Source organism: Chrysemys picta, chromosome 4 (assembly GCF_011386835.1).
Source record: "Chrysemys picta bellii isolate R12L10 chromosome 4, ASM1138683v2, whole genome shotgun sequence".
Lineage (NCBI taxonomy): Eukaryota > Metazoa > Chordata > Testudines > Emydidae > Chrysemys > Chrysemys picta.
The window spans coordinates 144,030,176-144,052,720 of NC_088794.1; the positions used below are offsets into that span (position 1 = coordinate 144,030,176).

Sequence of the window (22,545 nt, forward strand, 5' to 3'; positions counted from 1 at the left end):
GTACTCTGGGAGCATAGTGTTCCGGTACGGCTGTTCACGCCGTACTGTGGCCCGCCCCAAGTTCTTCCGGGACATGGGGGACACTTTACAATGCTACACCATAGTGCTCCGCGGGCCAAGGTAAATCTATCAGCGGATCCCTATGTGCCGATTCGTCTCCACGAGGAGGGTGGGGGAAAATCGTGGCGAATTTGCGGGGCGGAAGGAGGAGCTGAGGCTGCCGGTTCCCCCACGTGTTGAGAGGCGCCGGGCGCAGAGCGGTGAGTCGGGGAATGGGCCTGGGTGTCAGGACTCCTGGGTTCCATCCCTGGCCCTGTTTGTGAGATTGGGGTGGGAGCCCGTGCCTCAGTTTCCCCTGTGTGGTGGGGCGGTGATGCTGCCCCCTTGCCGGGGGCCGTGTCAGGGCAGGACATTCGGTCCTTGGGGAGGCTCAGGGCGCTGCCGGGCTCGCTCTCTATCGCCCCCTCCTCACGTGTTCTTGGCACCAGGTGATGGCTCGGGATCTCCACTGAGACTCCCCGGCAGTGACCTTCGTTCTCCTAATGTGGCTGCCGCAGCCCGGGTGTAAGGCTCATGGCTACTCGTGTCACCGGGGGAACAGACTGGCAGGCCAGGGGATCTGGCTCTAGCAGAAACTTTCAGAGAAGATTCGATTTTCTGCCTGAAAAGGGAGAAGCAACAAAGACTCCATAGAGACCACGAGAGATTTCACTGTTGATAGCATTTTTATGTGGCAGGTGCTATGGAGTGATCTAAAACTCTAAAATAGATTTAGCATTTTGAAGAATTGCTGTAAATGTAGTCAAGGTCATAGAGTTTAAGACCAGAAGGGACCACTCCATCATTTAGCCTGACCTCCTATATAGCATAGGCCACCAACAACACCCACACACTAAACTCAACAACCCAAATTAGACCAAAGAATTACGGCCCAGTGGAATCTAGGCTATTACTTTCCAGAGGCTAAGGAGAGGAGGCATCGTGCTGCACCAGGGCTTTGAGGCCCCCACAGTAGCATGGAAATAAATGAGATATCCCAAGATAGGCGTAAAAGTGTAAAAGCTTTGTGATAATTTACTATCAAGCTCATGTACTCCAAGGCCAAAAGGGACCACTGTGATCATCTAGTCTGACCTCCTTTATAACTACAGCCCAAAGAACTTCTCCAAAATACAGTAGTTATCTCATGGTTATTTACTTTTACAGTACATTTTAATAATTTCCTGAAAAATTCCGTATGTCATTCTGTATGTCAGGAGTGAGTGGGTGAGGGTCTGTGGCCTGCAATGTCAAGGAGATCAGCCTAACAGATGATCATGATGCTTCCTTCTGACCTTAAAGTCTATGAGTCTGTGTCTATGATAACATGTGTTTACTTTTAGGGAATTGGGTAAAAACAACCTAAGGAAAAAAAAATGAAGGAAAATGTTTTCTCTTACATTTGAGAAATTTGCTGTCTCCTTCCACTAAATAAAACATTCAGATTGTAATTCAAAGAGCTCATAGATTGGCTATTTTAGGAAGAATATATCAACCCTTAAATCTCTATAGCAATATACTATCTCAGATATTAAATCTCTACTTGACCAGGCCCTGCTATGGCTTCATACTGCTGCTCTCACTAATATCTAGCTCTTACATTGTGATTTTCATCCATAGATCTCAAAGCACAAAGGAGGTCAGAGTATTTTTGTCCTTGTTTTACAGACAGGGAAACAGGGATGTAAAATTATTTGCCCAAAACCACCCAGCAATGTAGTGGCAGAGCTAAAAATAGAACCCAGGTCTTCTGAGTCCAAGTCCTGTGCTTTATCCACTAAGCCATGATGGTTCTCAATACAATACTTTAAGTATGGATTTTCATAATTTGTATTATCAGTCCTCTTTTCATCTTCACAACCCTTATTTATAGTTATTATTTACAGTTATCGTTTAGGCACTACACAATTACAACTGTTTTTGTAACCAGTTTGCAACATACTTTCATGAGACTCATTTACAACAAACATGGAGGAGATGCATCCATGCAGCAGCTTTTTTCCACAATACAGCCATGTATCAATATAGGTTTTATGTCCATACCACACTACTTAACTGTTTATCCCTTCTGAAGAAATCTGGACATCTAGTGTATTAGCACTATAGTATCTGAGGGCATAAAAAAGATGTTACTAATATAATCAGCTCCAGGTAGGAAGCAAAAAAGTAATGTGTAAGATGTGTGCATTGATCGATACTTGTTACCCTACAACAGAAAGCATATTATTGCATTTGAAGGAGATGCAGAGTTCAGCAGGACCAAAAAATAGTCTGTCTGAAGAATGTAAGTTATGAGGAAAAGTTAATCTGTTGGACTTATTCTTGATGCAAGAGAAGAGATTTCAAGGTGACCTGAGACAGGCTTCCCAAATTCATAAAAGGGATTAATATATTTGATATTCCCCTCGTAAGAGATTCAGAAACAAAAGGGTGCAGTTTCAAAACTAGGAGCAAATAGGGAATTCCAGGCAGAACAACTGCTTCACACAAAAGATAATAAATGTATGGAATAACTAATTGGGAATGGGATGGAAAAAAGGCCAAATTCACACTCCTTTCACCTGTCTGCAGAGACTTCATTGGCATTTTATCCACTTGTATCAGTCTGGAATTTGGCTCAGTGAACACAAAGGAGGGAAAGAAATCAATGCATTGTTGAAGGTGAAACCTGAAGGACACAGTGAAATATCAGGAAGAAGGGATTAAGATAAATCTGCTTTACCTGAAGCCTTTCCACCTAGGGCTGCGACCTCATCAGATCACCAGATAAGTGGGGTCAGGCCTGGTCAGTACTTTGATTGGAGACCACCCCAGGGAAAAAGCAGAGAAGCTGTTTCGTTTTTTAAAATGACATTGCGTATGCTCAGAATTTGTTCAGGATGTTTCTAATAGATCTCTAACGTTCAGCCTTACTAAGCCAAATTCAGCTCTGAACTTATTGAACTCAGTGGAAGAAAGGTCCATTAAGGAGCTTTGCATGCTTACTTCAGGGCTGAATCTGGCCCACTGACCTTGTGCACTGGATTGTAATTCATAATACATGCAGTGTCTGAGTATAATTTGTGAATTATTTAGAATAAAAATATTTTATACATGGTAACTACATTAAGAGCATGACAAAGGTTTGAAATAAAACAATACAAAGTAATTCAAAAGTACGGATGACATGTGCCCTGACTCTCAAGCACAAGAGGGAGCTCCAAAGCTGTTTCTTTGATGTGTTGGTTGGGCCTACTGTTGGAGGACCTAAAGTACACCAACACTTGACACAGAATTTCCTGGGTCTTGTGTTGTCACACCCTTGGTTTAATTTTAGTGTGAATTACTCTCAGTCCTAGTGGTTTTCTGTGTAGTTGTACTTTGATTAGGTTAAATAAAAGCATTTCTGAAGCTCTACCTCAACGGATTAAGAACAAGTTCTTAAATTCAGCTCCAGCATGACCACTCTTAACTTCCCAGACTGTCCAATTTTAACACACTTCTGTGATTTGACTCTCTTCTTCTCTCCTGTCTTCCCCTCCATTAAAAATATATACACTTACAATGAACCCTCTCCACTCCTCGCAGTGGGCCAGTTACAGAAGTGTTACTGATGGACCTAAAGGTACTATGTGGTAGTTCCAGGGGTAATGTAAATTCAGGTAACAGTTGGAGCTTGCTCTAATGCTGGACCTTCATAACAAGCCATGATCATATAGTCTGTCAATAAAACTATTATTTGGCTTCATACAGAAGAATACACTAGGGGGTCCATCCAGCTCCCAGGGATTTCAAATTTCTAGATTAGGTAATGGCCACTGATGCTGATTATCTCGGTGAACAATTAGCCTCCTCATGACACTGTAAGTTTCTGCACGTCACATATAATAGCTCACATCCATCAGCACTGCTGGGATTTTAGTCACACAGTCCCAGTCTGACAGTAATGAGAATCAAACGTTCCAGCCAAGTAAATTGCTCAGAACACTTGTGCTCAGGAGCCTATTGCCTCCTGAAGGCCGTATATACAGCTGGGAAAATCGCATTCCCACGCTTGTGAAATTTTAGAGAAGTTCTGACAACTGTGGTGTTTGCTGCTGCTCCCATGCCATGGAAACAGAGAAATGATTGGCTCAGCTCTGACTGGGAAGCTTTAACCTAATCACTGTTTTTATAAAAAGAAAGCAGGTTTCTTAAAGCTATGATTACCTGGAGATCAGATGTTTCCATGGCAATGGGAGTGGCAGCCCGCAGAAGGGAACTTTAGAACATTTTTCAGTTTCTAAAGCAAAGCTGGAGAGGCTGGGAATGTCATGTGTACAGGCATTAGGATCTAACAGGCTCAAGGTCTGTTGTTACCTTTGGAAAGGGGGTCATGGGGGAAGGAAAGCTTTTACACTTAGTAAAAAACTTTAACTCTCAACTATTTTTGTTCTTACATTTAAAAAAACACTGAAAATGGCTTTTGATATATTGAAAATGTTAATTGCAACTCTAACATTTTAACAAGTGATATCCTAGGTATTTGCACATCGCTGCTGGTCCAGGGCACTGATGCTCTGTAGTCTAACCATATGCAGCCTTGTGTGTAGTTGTTTATATATTGGCTGTCTGCCTTCCCCTGAGGTGACTCATGTTTAAAAAACGCAGCACCTAATTTTGAAGGCATGTTTAGCCCAAAGCAGTCCTCTACCATCTTGAGGATGGACTAGTACAAGAATTACACCTGACACATTCTGAGTGCTTTGAGCTACCACTTAAGAAGTTTAGCCATTACTAATGCTTCAGACTGCTTCTAAAATTCAGGCAGAAATGGCTTAGTTTATCATTCTTCCTTTAGTCTCAAAGACCAGATGTATATATGGAGATATACTTATTTCCTAGAACTGGAAGGGACCTTGAAAGGTCATTGAGTCCAGTCCAGTCCCATCCCCTCCCTTCACTAGCAGGACCACGTACTGATTTTGCCCCAGGTCCCTAAATGGCCCCCTCAAGGATTGAACTCACAACCCTAGGTTTAGCAGGCCAATGCTCAAACCACTGAGCTATCCCTTCCCCCCCCCCCCCCCCCCAAACTAGAACCAGATAGGATATATAATGTAAACATACCTTAATATACCAGACAGTATATTCTGGAGATATAAGGCCAACTACGAATGACAGCCACTGAAGACGTGCAGTAGAGACATATTAATGTACTGCACACCATATGGAAGGCATAAAAGTAAGGGCAACAGATTTGTGCTTCAAAGACATTTACAGTCAGACAGTGCTGTTGTGTTAAATTCTAAAGGAAAGCTATTTCTCAAGTACAGCTGCAAAGGTTTTCTGGAACTTCAGTTTACTAAATCTCATTAAATTAGTGACAAAATGGCAGGACATCAGGTCTGATTAAATAAAAAAGATGAACAGAATATAAAATGTGAGGAAGTGGCAGTGCTGGGAGTTGAGGCCATTAGCTTTTTGCGTCCTGGTGGGGACACAGGACTTTTCTGTTTCTCGGTGGGATTTTAACACTCCCTGATAATGAGCTACCTTGGTTCTGACTTTACTAGGCTGTAGCTGGCTTCAAATAGATACCCTTTACCCTCCACCCCAGGCATGTGATTTTGATCAAGCTCAGTTTGGCTTTAACTCATTGTTAAGCAGCCAGTGTTTAGGTGATAAGCCACGTTAGACTTTTAGATTTGCACTCGTTAAACTTGGGCTCGGCTAGGCAGTTGCACTCATTCCTATCTGGTGCAGATTTCAGCATCTATCTGTATGTGCCATCTCCAGATTAGATTTTTTTTTAAGCACTTTGGATGCGTCCTTTACCTAATGATCAGATTTAAGCTAATGTAGAACACAGTCCACTTTCTTAGTGAAGTTTTAAATAGAGAACATATTACATTTGTACTAGCTTCTAATTTGTTTTCAGGTGCAGTTCAAGGTTCTAACCTATAGAGCCCTTTGGTTTGGTTTCTTGGTATCTGGGAGTGCTGCTTCTCCCATGCTCAACGCTGACAGCTGAGATCTATTCAGACACTTGAGCTAACAGTTCTCAGATTTGTATGTCAAGGGCCTGGGGTAGGATGTTCTCAGTGGAGAGCCTTTGACCCTGGAGTTCACTTTCCTTTTATTTCTTCCCACCACCACACCAGCCTTGATATGACTGATCCAGAGGCCTCATCTGCCATTAAAGTTTTGCCACTTGTGCTAATTTAAAGGGGCAAAACCCCTCTAGTGAAGATGCAACTGTACTAGGAACAAAAATAAGCTGTACCAGTAAAAAGAACGCCTAGTATAACTGCATCTCCATTAGGACTTTTACTGGCACAACTATGCTGGCAAAAAAATTCCCTCCCTTACCAACATAGTTGTGCTGGCAAAACTTCTAAGCATAGACCGGCTCAGAGTCTGTTGATCTTCAGGACATGCTGCAAGGTTCATCTGTTTACTTGAGCCCTGTCAGAAGAGATGTGAGTGGAGAGGATTTAGTGAGAGCTTTGTGTGTGTGATTTGCTTATAGCGTTACTGCATTTGATTTTTCAATTTTTAATATTACTTTCACCGAGGGGTAGCAGTGAGCCTCGGGCAATGTGTAAATTGAGGGAAGGAAGGCAACAGCTTTCAGTATACATAGATTCGTCAATTCCAAGACCAGAAGGGACCATTGTGTTATACAGGAAGACAGACTAGATGATCACAGGCCGTAGAACTTCCCTAAAATAATTCCAAGAGCATATTTAGAAAAACATCCAATCTTGATTTAAAAGTTGCCAGTGATGGAGAATCCCCCATGTCCCTTGGTGCACTGTTTGAATGGTTAATTACCCTCACTGTTGAAAATGTACACTGTTTTCCAGTCCCAATTCGTCTAGCTTCAACTTGCAGCCAGTGGATCGGGTTAGACCTTTCTCTGCAGGATTGAAGAGTCCATTGTCAAATATTTGTCTCCCGTGTAGGTATTTAGAGACTGATCAAATCACCTCTTAATCTTCTCTTAAAGTTAAATAGGTTGAGCTCCTTGAGTCCACTACAAGGCATGTTTACTAATCCTTTAATGATTCTTGTGGCTCCTCTGTGAACCCTCTCCAATTTACCAACATCCTTCTTGAATTGCAGACACCAGAACTATTCTCTCCTAGAAAGTCTCAAGACTTAACTTGTTTACCGCACTGTATAACGAATGTCTTTGCCTTTGAAAATGCCTTCTTAAATTCTTTCTTCTTAGTCTCCATTAGTGTTCATACGTTCACTTTTCCTCACCTGTTTTTTATTTCCTTTTTAATGCTATTTTTATTTCTTCTTCATAATCCCTTATATTTAACTCACTAGATTCACTGGCACAAGTATTTGCAGTTTTACCGTTTTTCTAATGACTAAAACAATAGATGTTTTAAAAACATGAACTGGTTTCTAAGAAGTGGCGGGGGTGGAATTAATTTAATCAATTTAGAATACTATAGAGTGCTGTTTCTTTTATTCAAATGTTGCTGTAACTAAAAGGTAACTAGAGGTCTCTTCCCCACCCCACTCTACCCCACCCCACCCCACCCCACCCCAGTTTTACTTTGTGTATCTGACTGCTCTTTACTTGTAGCTAGTTTTGCTGTTTTCTCTATAATGTGTTTCACCTGTTTGGATCTTTCAAATAATAGAGAAGAGCAACATTAAAGAAATAGAAAAATGTAATTACAAAAACTGGCAGGGGGACTTGAAAAGGTGTGGTATCTGACCCTATGTTGGACATTTTTTTTTTTAACTGACTAAATTTCAACTTGATAGCTTCCATTTAAATTAATACTGTCAATGAGAATCATGTCACTCGTTAAGGGGTTATTTGTAATAGGTAAGGAATTCGATTATTAAAACAAGATTCTTCCATTATAGCCATTGCAGGGGGCTGCTAAAACCTCCCCAAACCAACAAACTATTTCTATTGGACCTTTGCAAATCATAGCATCATTTCTATTGGTTTTAGATTTTATAAAACTTTATTTTTATAAGATGTAAAATTTGAGCCAAATTTAACCAGAAGCTGTTCCTTTAAATCACGTGTAAGCCTGTCCTTGTAGTATTTTGTTAAGTTCCCAGCATGATCTGCATCTAAGACACAGTAGCCACTTATTCTTGTTTCTTTGAAACCCCAGTTATGTCTGGCTACGCTTACAGAAGGGGCAGAGTTTTATTCAGCCTTCGAATGTTATATTTCTTATATACGTGTTTTGGTGTGAATTATGACACAAATGTTATCTTAAAATTAGGTGGCTGATTGCAGACCAATAGAATATGGCTGGGCAAATATCAGAATCTGATCAGATCAAACAGGTAAGATGCTATTCTGTATTAATAAATGATGGTTTTGAGAAACTTGCATTACCTCAACACACTGAAGCTTAGCAATGGAGTTTTATGGAAACTGGTTTCAAGAGGTTTCAGCATTTTATCTTCAAAGTTATTAGCATGCATATATGAAATACAGCTTTTCCCCAAGTTAGTTAGCAAGTAAAATGTTGTCTGAGTTGTAGCTTAACTTCTTTTATGAATTGGGAACAATATTAAGGTAGCCAAGATTTAATTATTTTGATCATCAGCAAATCAGCAGGCATGGAATAGTATCTGATCTAGGGGAACAGTAGTTGTCAGCATCAAATGATGTTATTGCATTGATACTAAATTACCTCTGGTGACTTGTCACTTTAAATGAGTAGTCTGTTCTGTTAATGTCACTGAATGGTACATTCAGCTATTGCAAGCTGTACATGGGAAAAGTTTGAAAATGTCTTCTTTTCTTTTAATATTGCATGTCTGTTCAATTTGTTACAGTTCAAGGAGTTTCTTGGGACGTACAATAAACTTACAGAAACCTGTTTCCTGGATTGTGTGAAAGATTTCACTAGCAGGGAGGTTAAATCAGAAGAGGTATGCCCCTGTTGTGTGTTTTGGGTTTCTCTTTTGTGGAAATGCTGTATGATAATATTTGAATTTGATAAGCAGCTTTGAAAGTTTTGATCCGATCAAAAATGAGTTAAACTAACATACAAGAGGTTATAGCTCTTCGGTATGTATGCAGCCTGCAGGTGAGAAATGTTAACTGAAGGGACAATGACGTATTTGTGGTTCTGTTTCTGTGCAGTTGTCATTCTGATAGGATTCTTGCTCTTTCCTCTTAGCTCCTTTGCATGCAAACAACAGATCTCCCACACCACAGCTTTTGAAAAATTTTGATCCCTGAGGCCAGTAGTTGCAGGACTAAGTGCATGCCAGGCGCTTTACAGGACCTTGCACATCAGACCCTGGAAGGCAATATCTTCTTCCTTATTTTCTTCACATATATGCAGATAGCCTCCCTGTTTTTGGTGTTGGCATTGGCCTTCTAAGGCTGCAACAAGCAGCAGCAACATATTTTGTTCGGAGGCATTCCTAGAGCCTCTTACTCTATAAGAATGAGGAATTCTTTAGAGAAGGGAAAATTACCCACCTGAAATCTACTTCTCTGAAGAGAGACTCTCCTGGAATGCTCACTCACCCTCCCACTTTCCCTCAGAGTTCAGTAACATCCGCTTTGGAGGGTGTTTCCCATCTTGCACTGTTTGTGCATTTTTGGAGGCATTTTTAAATCATGAATCATTTTGAATTGTTTTAGCCATATGGGTGGTTCACCTCCTGTGCAATTAAAGGAACTGACTGAAATGTTTTGGTGGCAACATTTATAGCCTGCAGGAGTGATGTGACATTTAGTAGATGGTCAGACTTGTACTTTATCCTGCTACCACTCAGGGATAAAACTTCTTAATGGGAGTTCTGCTGGTCTTGAGCTAAAGAGCTAAGATCCAAGAGTGAAAATCCTGATGGATCAGGTCTGTAGAGTCTTAAGATTTTTGGATATAAATAGCAACCTGTAGCTAGACATTTTTCTTTTGTACTCCATAAAGGGACCCCCATGCTGCAGGACATGAGCCAATCATTAACAGATGGGGATTAGGGAGAAACTTTCTTTATGGGCAGATTATTACATAATTGTCCATTACAGGGTTTCTTGCACCTTCTTGTGAAGCATCTGGCACTGGCCACTATTGGAAACAGGATACTGGATTAGATGGACCACTGGTCTGATCTGGTATGGCAATTCCTATGTTTCTATTCAAGTTTAGTTTCATATTAAATAAAAATCAAAAGCATCCAGGAATCTCCTGTGAGCAATGCCACAATTTTTTAAAATTCATCTTTGGTGACTTTTCTACATAGCAACCCCTGCTGCAAGTCTAGCCTTCCCAAGGCACCATCCCCTGAATATTACACCCTCTGGAAGCAATGGTTTGGAACTGTTCCAGGCTCCCTCATTGTAGTTGTTTAGCTAGAGTTCACTGCTGCTCAACAGGTTTTACCAGGTAGCTGATGTCCAGACAACAACAGTTCAGACCTCCTTTCCCCATTTCTAAATTCTAAGCACAATCAAAACAACTCCTGGTTGATCGGTAATGATGCAAACTTGTCCTGTTCCCTTTGTTTCTAAGTTTTGTATGCTTTCACTGTAACTATCAGTTCATTTTTGATAATGACAGCTAGTTTGGGAGCATCATATAATGCAGAGGTCGGCAACCTTCAGCATGTAACCCATTGGGGTAATCCGAAGGCGGGCCGTGAGACGCTTTGTTTACGTTGACCGTCAGCGGGCACAACCCCCCGCAGCTCCCAGTGGCCACGGTTCAACATTTCCGGCAAATGGGCGCTGTGGGAAGCGGTGGCCAGCATGCGCAACATTGGCCCAGGAATAGCTTTGGAAACCTGCTGTAGATTGGTAAAACCAATTTTGCAAAAGTGATGCAATGCAGAACATGGAATGGGCATAGTACATGCCATCCAACAGAATGACAAGAATTATTACAGCAGCCCTAGGAAAAGTTCTCTGAGTACACACCACAAGTGGCAGATACAGTTAGTTGGAGGGATCCCACTGGAAGCCTAGAATGAATAGGGGATATAGTAGGCCACATTTGGCTGCCATGGGCAGAAGGTGGGTCACACAGAATTTAAAGAAATAGCGACTGATGTAATATTGGCCTTTGCCATAAGGTAAGAGACTATAGATTTTATTTCAGAGGATCGTAGGTATATGAGAGGGACATAATGACTTCTTCCATTTTTAAAAGGTTCTCTATGGTAGTTTTCCATTGGAATGAATGCCAAAAGAAAACTCAGCTTTTCATACTTTCCTTGAAAACTAAACTTGACATTTTTTCCCCATCAGAAACAGGCTAGGCAGTGAGCTTGGGGCTAAAGGCAGCATAAGCATAGGACACAAGAGTGTATTCACCTAGTCATATGCCATCATAAACTGTCTTCGGTCAGTTTTTTCCTTTAATCATTGTTGTGGTCCTTCTGTGTCTCCTTTTTCCTGTAGATGACGTGCTCAGAACACTGCTTACAGAAATATTTAAAAATGACGCAGAGGATATCCATGAGATTTCAGGAGTATCATATTCAGCAGAACGAAGCTCTAGCTGCCAAAGCAGGACTTCTTGGGCAACCTCGTTAAACAAAAGAGAATTCTATTCCAACCTTGCTTTAAAGCAATGCCAATGTTTGTTGGATTGCAAGTGGAGGTGTTCTGTTGTGGGTGTGTCCACCAGCTCACAACAGAGTTTCAGAGACCGTTTGGCACATGGAAACCATTGGGGAAACAATTATGGGCTATACCAGGAGTTGGTAATGGCCAGCTGGCGAACAGAGCCTATTTCTGAGGTCCTTTTTTACTGTGCAATGGAATAATGTTGATACAACCATTTCTAGAGGCCTGCAGACTGGTTATGCTGGTCACTACATTGGGGGCAGGGGAGGGAGAGGACCATTTTTTTCTTTCTTCCACTACGACTATTAATTTTAATGCAAAAAGTGCTGTACAGAAATATATACAAAAATGTCTTCAAAATGTTTTTATTTAATCAAAGTACAATAAATGGGAACTGTTCAGTTTTGTATGTATTTTCTTTCCAAACAAGGGTTTATAGGCTAGACGGCTAGAATCCTGCCTTAACATTGCTGCCATCTCTCATTCCTTCTCATCTTCCACACAGTCCTGCTCATTCAGTGCTGCTTGAAGTCGCTGACAAACAGATAAGAGTTAGTGACTAATTACCTCATCAGTTAGGGACACGTGACTAGTTATTTATTTTTATTCTCGGAAAGCCTTTGTTATCTCCTTCTCTCATCTTCTCGCCCATTCGAGAATGGCTAGAGCAAGTGCCTTCCCTAACCAGCAGTCTTCCCCTATGCTCCCCAGGGCTAATGGCTGTCATAGGATAATATGATTATAAGGAATAGCCAAGAACAAATCATGCCAAACCAACCTAATTTCCCTTTTGACAAGATTACTGTACTGTGTCCAATTCTGGGTGTCACGCTTCAGGGAAGATGTGGACAAATTGGACAGAGTCCAGAGGAGAGTAACAAAAATAATACAAGATTTAGAAAACCTGACTTATGACAAAAGGTTAAAAAAACTGGGCATGTTTAGTCTTTGAGAAAAGAAGACTGAGTGGGGACCTGATAAGTCTTCAAATATGTTAAGGGCTGTTATAAAGAGGATGGTGATAGATTATTCTCCATATCTACTGAAGGGTAGGACAAGAAACAATTGGCTTAATCTGCAGCAAGGGAGATTTAGGTTAGATATTAGGAAAAACTTTCTAACTATAAGGGTAGTTAATCTCTGGAATAGGCTTCCAAGAGAAGTGGTTGAATTCCCATCATTAAAGATTTTTAAAAACAAGTTGGACAAACACCTGTCAGTGATGGTCTAGGTTTACTTGGTCCTGCCTCAGCAGATGGGGCTGGACTTAGTGACTTCTTGACTCCAGCCCTACATTTCTATGAATCTGTAGCACTTGCCTTTATGGTATGAGGGCAGACAGCGGCTATAAAAAAACTCATGCAAGTTGGCACAACTCCATTGATTTCAAAGAAGTTCTACCAGTTTATCCCAATGTTGAATTTGGCCTAAATTTTTTTTTCCCTACATGAGTGGCACAGAAGCATGGTAATTAGCAACATTCACTCCCAGAACTACTTCTGCATACTTCCCCCACCGGAAACAAGTAATCCAAAGGTTACTCCTGATCTCACGTTTATTACACGATGTATGACTTATTCCTTCAATACTACTAGGCTACCCAGCATACGTCTCCTTTGAGGGAATGCCAGCAGAATATACGAGGTACTCACAAGATGACATCTTCTGCTGATAAGCGCTGAGATAAAACATGAGCATTTATGAAAATTAAATGTTGGTGTTTCCAAGGTAGTGGAAACAATGGTTCTTTGACAGCATTTTATTACAGTGAATGTAATTCTTGAATCTGATTGTTAATGCAGTAGTATGACAGTTTATTGCTATTTCATTATCAAATAGCCTTGTTCTGAACCGAGTACAGAATAAACATGGTCTGTGCTTTGTTCAGTTGCACACAACCAATATGATGTATTACTGTGAATAAGATCTGACTCAATTTTATTTTCACTTTAACTGATAAATAAAAGAGTATCTACTAAGCCAGTGCCTCTCAACCTTTCCAGACTACTTACGCCTGGGGGAATTCTGCGCTGCTACATGCATAATTAATGAGCCCCACAGATTTCTCATTTTTTGTGTGCAGAAAAAAAGCTTCTGTGAAAATGTTGCTGTAGTTCTGCTTTTTGCCCACCAGAGGGCGCTGTGGCAATAGACCAAAGCTGCAGCTCCCTGCCAGAGAGGGAAGAGAAAGCTGCCTTCTTCACAGCGCTTTTCTGGCCAGGTCAGGAGGCAGACAGTGTGGGGTGCTGTGGGTGTCAGACAGGGACTCATAAGGGCTAGTGGGGGAAGACAAATTGGGGCAGGGGCTGAATGGGAGTGGAGGCATGGTCATGGGGGGAGGGAGGTGCAGACACACATGGGGGGAGAGGCAGGGGGTGCAGAGCTACATGGGGTCAGAGGGTGGCTGGGTGGGGGTACAGGGAGACATAGGGACAGGGGAGTGGCTAGGTGGAGGCACAGAGACACATGGATGGGGGAAGGGGTACAGAGAGACATAGGACGGGAACGGCTGCATGAGGACACAGACACACATTGGGACGGGCAGATGTGCCTGACTGAATAGGAGAGACTAGGGGTCAACCAGGGTCTGCATGGGGGAAGCTCCCTAACAATCCCTTCCCGCCCCCCTTAAAAACCTGTTCCATATTTTTCCCACCCATACCCAACAACCCTCCAAGTTCACACCCAGGCTCCTTCCCAGCAATTTACTTACCTCTCCCTCAGCTCCTCCATTACCCCTGAATCTCCCAAGCCTCTGCACTGCTTCTGAGGGGTGCGGAAAATACAGTTCTGTATTGTACTTTAAATGAATTATTACTCAGAGTTCTGTATTAATATGCCTAGTAAGGAATCTATTTGTCAAAAAACATTTCCTGAATCTTTTTTGTCGTCTGTATTGTTACAGACATACTTGCTTAGAGGTATTTTGAAATAAATGACCAAAATAATTGAAACTGCTGTGATTATATTGTGTTATTTTGACAAACAAAATATGCAGAATTTTAAAATATTGTGCACAGAATTCCACCAGGAGTAACTACTGTACCTCTTTCAAGAGTCTGATTTGTCTTGTGTACCCTCAAGTTTCACCTCACTTAAAAATTAACAAAATCTGGCATCAAAATACAAAAGTGTCACAGCACACTATTACTTACAAATTACTTTCTCATTTTACCATATAATTATAAAAAATCCATTGGAATATAAATATTGTACTTACACTTCAGTGTATAGTTTACAGCAGTATAAACAAATCATATATGAAATTTTAGTTTGTACTAACTTCACTAGTGCTTTTTATGTAGCCTGTTGTAAAACTGGGCAAAAATCTAAATGAGTTGATATGAGTACCCCCAGCGGTACATGTACCCCTGGTTGAGAACCACTGTACTGAGTGGTACTGAAAACTACTGAGCAATCTGGCTGCTAAATTCCATTTGGTGCAGACTTTAGTTTCAGGCATGTCCTCTTAAAGAACTGAGTTGAAATTCCAGTAATTATTGGTATTCAATCCAATCCTGTCTGGAGGCCGTAAAGGCAGAGAGAGATGCTACTCAGTCTTTTTTTCATAATCAGTCCAGCTTGATCCTTCTGTATTGATTTCTTTCTTATTAAATATTGCCCTTTCCTGACAACGTATGGCTTAAACAATTTACCTCAGCAGCCACAGGAACCAGAGTTCCAAAGTGCAGAAAATCAATGACAATTTTTAAAAACTGAGCTATAGTTGTACAACCGTTTACTGTACAAGCAATGGTTCTCTACAAAACAAACGGCAAGCTCCCAATCTATTTCAATGTATATTGCTGACTAGATAGTGTCCAGCACGCGTAACACCAATAGTTTCCTCTTTAACTTTTTAAAAGCATACGTACTTGTTTTGTGTATGGTACTCTCTGCAAAAGCATCTCAAAGACTTGTGGTGGTAGTGTATTGTGCAAAAGCTGCAGTAGCTGATGTGGCTGTGCGCACACTGAAATAGCATTAGTGAGGTGCTCCACACTCTTCTTATGTTCTCCTGAAGCAAATTCATATTTTCATACATTTTAGAGTTGATTGGAAAACATTTTCTCCCCATCCCAGGAAAATTTTTACTTTTCATACCAACCCCCTCTCACAAAAAAAAAAACCTCCCCCCCCCCGTTTTTTGGTTTTCCAATGAAAAGTCAAGTATTTGAGGAAAGTAGACCCCCTTCTGCAAAAGTGTTCATTTACTCAGAAACCCAAGTTTCCATAAATGCTTGGTGGAGGGGCTACGTGAATTAGGGAGAACAAAGGAGTAATTTTAAGTGATTGGGCTAGTGCCAGGATTTGTGTCTTTTGGGGAAAGCTCTTTGGGGTGGAGGGTGCAGTGAGAAAGGTGAAGGAGAAGGCAGTTGGGATGTAATAGGAATCTTCTTTAGCACCTTTCAGTGGCTTTTTAAAAATTCAGTTTCACTTAGGGCTTGGCTACACTTGCGAGTTACAGCACAATACAGGAGCCCCGGGCGCACTAGCTCACTCCCCGTCCACACTGGCAAGGCCCGTAGAGCGCTTTGACTCCGCGGCTACAGCACTGCTGGTACTCCACCTCGGCGAGTAGAATAACGTTTGCTGCACTTTGGCTACAACGCCCAGGCGTCAGTGTGAACGAGGTGTTGCGTTACTGCGCTCTGATTGGCCTCCGGAAACGTCAAATAATCCCCTTAAGTCAAGTGGCCACTCTTGTCATTGTTTTGAACTCCTGTAGGAATGTGAAAATGCCCTTTCATAGCTCCGTTTCTGACAGCCGACTTGCAAGCCGTTACTGTGGAATGCTGTGTGTGAGAGAGAGGCAGGCGAGGGGGAGATCTGCTGCTCTCTGAACTTACAAGACAGCATGCTGACATGCTCTTAGCCCCCGCAAAACCCACTCTCTCTCCCCCCACATACACACAACACTCCCTGTCACACTCCACCCCACCCCTCCCATTTTAAAAGCACATTGCAGTCACTTGCATGCTGGGATAGCTGCCCATAATGCACTATTCCTAATGCCGCTGCAAGTGCCGCAAATGTGGCCACGCCAGTGCGCTTGAAGCTGTCAGTGTGGACAGACTGCAGCACTTTCCCCACTGTGCTCTACGAAGGCTGGTTTAACTCAAAGCGCTCTACATCTGCAAGTGTAGCCATGCCCTTAGTTAAAAGTTCAGTTCCTAGGAAGGGGTTGGTTAATAAGTTACTCAATTTCAGACCTTCTATAACCCCTCTCGACATGGCTTTAAAAATCTTTTAACTCTTTGTAGTCCAGTAACAATTTTTAATTCTCCAAATCTAATTGAAATTTCACTTCCCTTTGCCTCCTCCCCCACCTACTTTCAAGTGTAGGAATTCCTAGCAGCATCAGCATCAAGCCTGGTGCTACCCACCATCCTGAAATAAGGTGGAGCAGACAGTGCCTGACTTAGGCATGTGCAATATGCTTGAGGTCTGACAAAACAATTTAGTTTGTCTGTGCTAAAATGATACTGCACCTCGACTTCAGCTGAGCATTTCAAGGCAATTTCTGTGAAAACCAAACCAACTGCAATACACATCCTGCACAGCTGTTGACAAGAGTTCATGCTTATGTCCTTACCTATAGATAACCAGTGTTCTCCCAGCTGCACCTCTTGCAGAAAGAATTCCTGTACCCTTCCAATATTTTTCATCTCGCATAACTAAAGATGTTATCAAATATGTTTAGCTTAGAAATAAGGTGTATCAGTGCAACGAAGACATTTCTGTAGTTACTGTGAAAACTGGTAGTAGTGAAAAAGATTTCTCAAAAGATTAATTTGCAGTGCTGTTTTGTAAATTGCCATTTAGACTTATATTTGTCAAACCTCTGGAGGTCACTGTTTTTCTTGACACATCTTTGATTTCCCTCCTCCACTCCATGGGTCATTTTGCTTTTCCCAGACTGTTGACCGAAACAATATTGTTTACAAAAAAAAGCCTACAGAGGTTTGACGACAAGGTTCTGTAGTCTGGGGTTGGGAATTATCTTAACTTGCTATATTAGTAAAAATGATTTCAGTGCTGCCTGCTAGCACAAAACGGGTGTTAGTGAAGGGCGGTGGCTGCTCTTTGGGGAGATTATAGCTCTGGAAACCAAGGTTGCTCCCTGCACTGAATTCTGGAATACATAGGTTGCTTTGTCTCCATGATAAAAATAAAATATCTCAATAGGGACTGAGGATGTGGCTGTAGTGAAAGATGGGAATGCCCACAAAGACATGGTAGATGAGTTTCTCCTCACATCCCCCCACCTTGGGAAGTGAGGCAGGAGAGGAAGTACTAATGGTGGATAATTGTATCCTTTGACTATATCTACTTTCTCTAGCAAATTAAGATTAGCCAAAACTTTATGAATGTAAAAGTGAGCTGCAGGTGTGCTACAAATTTACTAAATCAAAAACAACTTTAGTCTCAAATATGTATTAGAGTTAAAAGGACACAGTCAACTTGAAATAGTTATTGTTAAAAACTAATTTCAGGTACTAAACTTGACCATAAATCCCTTGCCCCCCTCCATCCATCCCCAGTGTAGGGGGAGATTTTCAAGGGTACAAATGAGTTGGGTTCCTAATTCCCCTTTGTGCTTTGGCTCAGGTCAGTACAACCAAAAAGACATTCAATTTTAAGTTAGTATTCTTTCTACTAAGTTTAAGTGATTTTTAAACTGAGTGTTTTACCTCAGCATCATGCTCTTTAGCTTTTTCACGTTCTTTTCTTCTTTCTGTAAATGTAACATGGTGCATTTAACATCTAAGCTTAATAGTTCAGCACTCCAAAAAGATTGTCAAGTCTGCTTCTCCAAAGTTTTTTTCCATATTAGTGTTATCTCATCCAGAAAGTGCTGATGCTCTAACATGAAAACAGATATAACTGGAAGATAGAGATATGAGAGAAACCTATAAACGTAAATTGTACCTAATTTTTTTTATTTATAAATAGTTTTAAACTCTTCTTGAACTGACTGTCCTGTTAAATTTTCTATAACATGTCACCTCTTCTCTAAAATGAGAGATGCTCAGGGAGTTGAATTTGCCATATAGATATTTGTTGATACTTTATTAAGTACACCAAAATATTTTCAAATTAAAAAATGGAATCATGATCGGAAGGAAGCCAAGCTATATTTCAGTTTTATGTTGTTGATGAGCTCATATGTTTTACTGCAAACACTTCAGAAATTCTTGATCAAGACAGAATTTAGCCAAGTAAGCATCTGGAGTGAGATTTTCAAAAAACCATGGCCTGCTGCTCCTAAATCACTTTAAAAAGAAGAACAGGAGGACTTGTGGCACCTTAGAGACTAACAAATTTATTAGAGCATAAGCTTTCGTGGACTATAGCCCACTTCTTCGGATGCATATAGAAACCTAAACCTCTGAAACCTAAATCACTTTGACACTTTTAAAAATGTTACACTATGGCCAAGATTTGTAAAGGTATTTAGGTGCCTAGTGGGATTTTTCAAACCACTTGGTGCCTAACTCCCATGGTACATAAGCAGTGTTGTAAATAGTCCTCTAATGGGATTTTCATCTTTAGGCACCTAAATACCTTTAGAAATTTGGCGTTAGGTGTTTTAGAAGTCTAGGTTCCATTCTCATGTGAATTATTAGACACTTAGGGCTTGGCTACACTTGCAAGTTAGAGCACATTAAAGCAGCCCCAGGCGCCCTAACTCCTGACCCGTCCACACTGGCAAGGCATTTAGAGCACCTGGACTCTGCAGCTGGAGCACTGCTGGTAATCCACCTCCACGAGAAGCATAACGCTTGTTGCGCCAGGGCTGAAACGCCCCAGCGTCAGTGTGAACGAGGTGTTGCATTACTGTGCTTTGATCGGCCTCTGGAAACATCCCATAATCCCCTTAAGTTAAGTGGCCACTCTTGTCATTGTTTTGGATTTGGCTGTAGGAATGTGGATATCCCCTTTCAAAGCTCCGAATCTGACAGGCGGTATGCTTATCTGCTCCAGGACAAAGCAAGCCATTAGTGTGGAATGTTGCTTGCTGTGAGTGTGTGAGAGAGAGGCAGAGGGGAAGGGGGTCTGAACTTACAAGACAGCATGCTGACACACTCTTAGCACCCTAAAAACCCACTACCCCCCCCACACACACATACACACAACAGACTCCCTGTCACACTCCACCCCACCCCCCGCATTTGAAAAGCACATTGCAGCCACTTGAACGCTGGGATAGCTACCACAATGCACTGCTCTTTGTGGCATTGCAAGAGCTGCTAATGTGGCCACGCCAGTGCGCTTCCAGCTGAGAGTGTAAACACTCGGCAGCGTTTTCCCTGCTGCGGTCTCTGAAGGCTGGTTTAACTCCCAGCGCTCTACATCTGCAAGTGTAGCTATGCCCTTAGGTGCACTAAGTCTCTCTGGGAGTCAGTCAAGCTCACGCTCTAAAGTGCCTGAGGCCTGGTCTACATTTAAAAATTAGAGTGACTTAGCTACAGTGCTCCGGGCTGTGAAAAATGTTTGTAGCTAGGTCAACCTAACCTTCAGTGGAGATGTCACTCGGTCAAACAGCAGAATCCTTCTGTTAAACTGGCTCCAGCCTCAGTGAGGTGGAAGCGCTGGGGAAACCCCCTCCCCTTCAGTTGCTGTAGCAAGTGTCTCTGCTACAGGAGTCCAACTATCTAAAGACATAGATTAGACAGGGGTTGGCAACCTTTCAGAAGTGGTGTGCCGAGTCTTCATTTATTCACTCTGATTTAAGGTTTTGTGTGCCAGTAATACATTTTAACGTTTTTAGAAGGTCTCTTTCTATAAGTCTATAATATAGAACTAAACTAGGGTGACCAGACAGCAAATGTGAAAAATTGGGACGGGAGTGAGGGGGTAATAGGAGCCTATATAAGAAAAAGACCCCAAAATCAGGACTGTCCCTATAAAATCAGGACATCTGGTCACCCTAAACTAAACTATTGTTGTATGTAAAGTAAATAAGGTTTTTAAAATGTTTAAGAAGCTTCATTTATAATTAAATCAAAATGCAGAGCGTCCCGGACCGGTGGCCAGGACCCAGGCAGTGTGCGTGCCATTGAAAATCAGCTCGCGTGCCGCCTTCGGCACACGTGCCCTAGGTTGTCTACCCCTGGATTAGAAATAATTGAAGTGGGTTTGAAAATCCCAGCTGTGGTGACGAAGGGGATTTATGTGGGGCAGAAATTATTTATTTCGGGGGGGGGGGGGGGGGGAGGGAAGGTCCAGGGGCTGTAGCCCAAAGGGGCTCAGGCCTTAGACTTGACTAGGGTGGGGGTGTCAATTCAGCCCAGTCCCCCCTGCTCCCTGCCTGCCCTCGCTCTGGGTGGGACCAAGGCCTGGAGGGGGACGAGGCCTGGCATTGCAGGGGCGGTGCTTGCAGCTCCCGCGCCCGGGGAGAGGAGGGCGATGGGGGCCCCGGCCCGGCCCCGCCTCAGCTAACGGCCTCCCGCGGCCCCGCCCGGGCGGCGACACTCACTCTGCCGCAGCTTCCGCTTGAAGTCGGGGGCGTTTCTCCGCTGCCGGTCGAAGTAGACGGCGTAGCCGAGCAGGGTGAGGCCGCAGGCCCCAGCCAGCAGGAGGAGAAGGGGGCGGGCCCAGCCGCTCATGGCCGCCCGCCCTCAGCCCCGGCCGGCTCTGGAGTCCCGAGAAGCTGGCAGCGCTAGAGCCACGGCTCTCCTCCCCCTCCCCCCCTGGGCAGCGCCGAGCGCACGGAGCCGGACCCCCGGCTAGACAGGGCCTGGGAGCCCCAGCGGGGAGACGCTCCCCCTGCCCCCGGGTGGTCAGTGCCTTCCCGGAGCCCCAGGGGGGAGACTCTCCCCACCCCCAGGCCCTGGCTGGTTTCTGGGGGTTGGTCTGTGCCTGGGCGCCCCGGGCTCCCCAGCAGGGAGATGGCTCAGGGGAGACGCTTGATCTAGCTGTAGGTTTTGCATAACGTTGTGTTGCCAACTCCACATCGCAGGCAGTGACCAGACTGTATCTCGGCCCATCTTTTCCTGGCCGGGGGCTGTGCTGCAGTCAGGAGCGGAGGGACTGGTCAGCAGCAGCTTCAACCCTTCTTTCCCCCTGCTCATCGCCGTGGCTGTGTCAGCTCACAGCGTTAGTGTTCATCTCTCTGAAATTGTCCCCCGTTAGCCTTTTACAGCCTCACAGAGCTATATCAACGAAGCCCACTTTCTTCTCCTACAATGTCCGCCTGGGGGGGGCGACTGGACAGCTTGTCAGTCTCACCTCCACGAGGAAGGGCTGAAGCACAGAGAGGGGATTTGCTAAAGGCTAGACATTGAGACAGTACCAGAGAGGGGATTTGCTAAAGGCTAGACATTGAGACAGTACCAGAAAGGGGAATCACAATTTAGGAGAGCCCAGATCTTTTCGCAGCCCACCTTACTGCTCTACCTGAGTGAGGTACTCAGTTGATGAGTGAGGAAAAACTCATACAGCCATTAACATTTATCTAGTCCAGGTCACAGTAAATGCTCACATGGCAAGGATAAAAGACAGAGCCTATTTTCTTTGTCTCCAACACAACCATATCCATTAATTATTTGTGCATAAAGGTCCAATAATCAGATTACTTACTTACGTACCTACCCCTACCTCTCTCATAATTGAATAAACGTTACATTAGAGAAAGCATATTATTGGGAATAAAAATGTAGGGACGGTCATCTTGCCATTTCCATTTGCCCCAGAGCTTACAGAATGCTGCAGTGAAATTGAGCCATCCCACCCATGACTGCAAACTGCCAGGGAATGAACTAGGATCTTTTTTGTATTTGGGTGTGAGGATGAAGAGTTACATATGTCATTTGGTTTGGGACAGCCATTAAGTTCCTGTAATTAAACTAATTGAAGCAGCAGGGAAATACTGTTCTTTAAAAACTGACAGCGCATTTGGTGCATTACAAGACAAGTTTAAGGAAATAACATGATCATGTAGTCAGGGAATCTGGGCTCTAATC

At 42.9% G+C, this 22,545-nt stretch overlaps 2 protein-coding genes across 7 annotated transcripts; one reads left to right on the forward strand and one right to left on the reverse strand.

The window, feature by feature from the left end:
- The first annotated feature begins 66 nt into the window (after nucleotides 1-66).
- TIMM9 (translocase of inner mitochondrial membrane 9) lies at nucleotides 67-11,976 on the forward strand. 4 transcript variants are annotated; one of them, XM_024107612.3, is made up of 5 exons: nucleotides 220-260; nucleotides 6,867-6,961; nucleotides 8,268-8,331; nucleotides 8,830-8,925; nucleotides 11,408-11,976. In XM_024107612.3, exons 3-5 carry the CDS (start codon nucleotides 8,293-8,295, stop codon nucleotides 11,540-11,542), a joined length of 270 nt encoding a protein of 89 aa, XP_023963380.1. In that variant the 5' UTR covers nucleotides 220-260; nucleotides 6,867-6,961; nucleotides 8,268-8,292; the 3' UTR covers nucleotides 11,543-11,976. The 4 variants fall into 4 exon arrangements, with proteins under 4 accessions (XP_023963381.1, XP_005295590.1, XP_023963380.1 ...); XM_042852065.2 differs by lacking the exon at nucleotides 6,867-6,961 and adding an exon at nucleotides 2,255-2,323 and having other exon boundaries at nucleotides 244-260; nucleotides 11,408-11,685; XM_024107613.3 differs by lacking the exons at nucleotides 220-260; nucleotides 6,867-6,961 and adding an exon at nucleotides 67-120 and having other exon boundaries at nucleotides 11,408-11,685.
- Nucleotides 11,925-21,294, reverse strand: TOMM20L (translocase of outer mitochondrial membrane 20 like). 3 transcript variants are annotated; one of them, XM_065593842.1, is made up of 6 exons: nucleotides 21,060-21,294; nucleotides 18,271-18,314; nucleotides 17,172-17,253; nucleotides 15,451-15,593; nucleotides 14,289-14,365; nucleotides 11,925-12,109 (listed from the first exon to the last, which is right to left on the reverse strand). In XM_065593842.1, the coding sequence occupies exons 1-6, from the start codon at nucleotides 21,187-21,189 to the stop codon at nucleotides 12,091-12,093; spliced, it is 495 nt and encodes a 164-aa protein (XP_065449914.1). In that variant the 5' UTR covers nucleotides 21,190-21,294; the 3' UTR covers nucleotides 11,925-12,090. The 3 variants fall into 3 exon arrangements, with proteins under 3 accessions (XP_065449914.1, XP_065449915.1, XP_023963379.1); XM_065593843.1 differs by having other exon boundaries at nucleotides 14,289-14,341; nucleotides 21,060-21,278; XM_024107611.3 differs by lacking the exon at nucleotides 14,289-14,365 and having other exon boundaries at nucleotides 21,060-21,288.
- Between the last annotated feature and the right edge of the window lie 1,251 nt (nucleotides 21,295-22,545).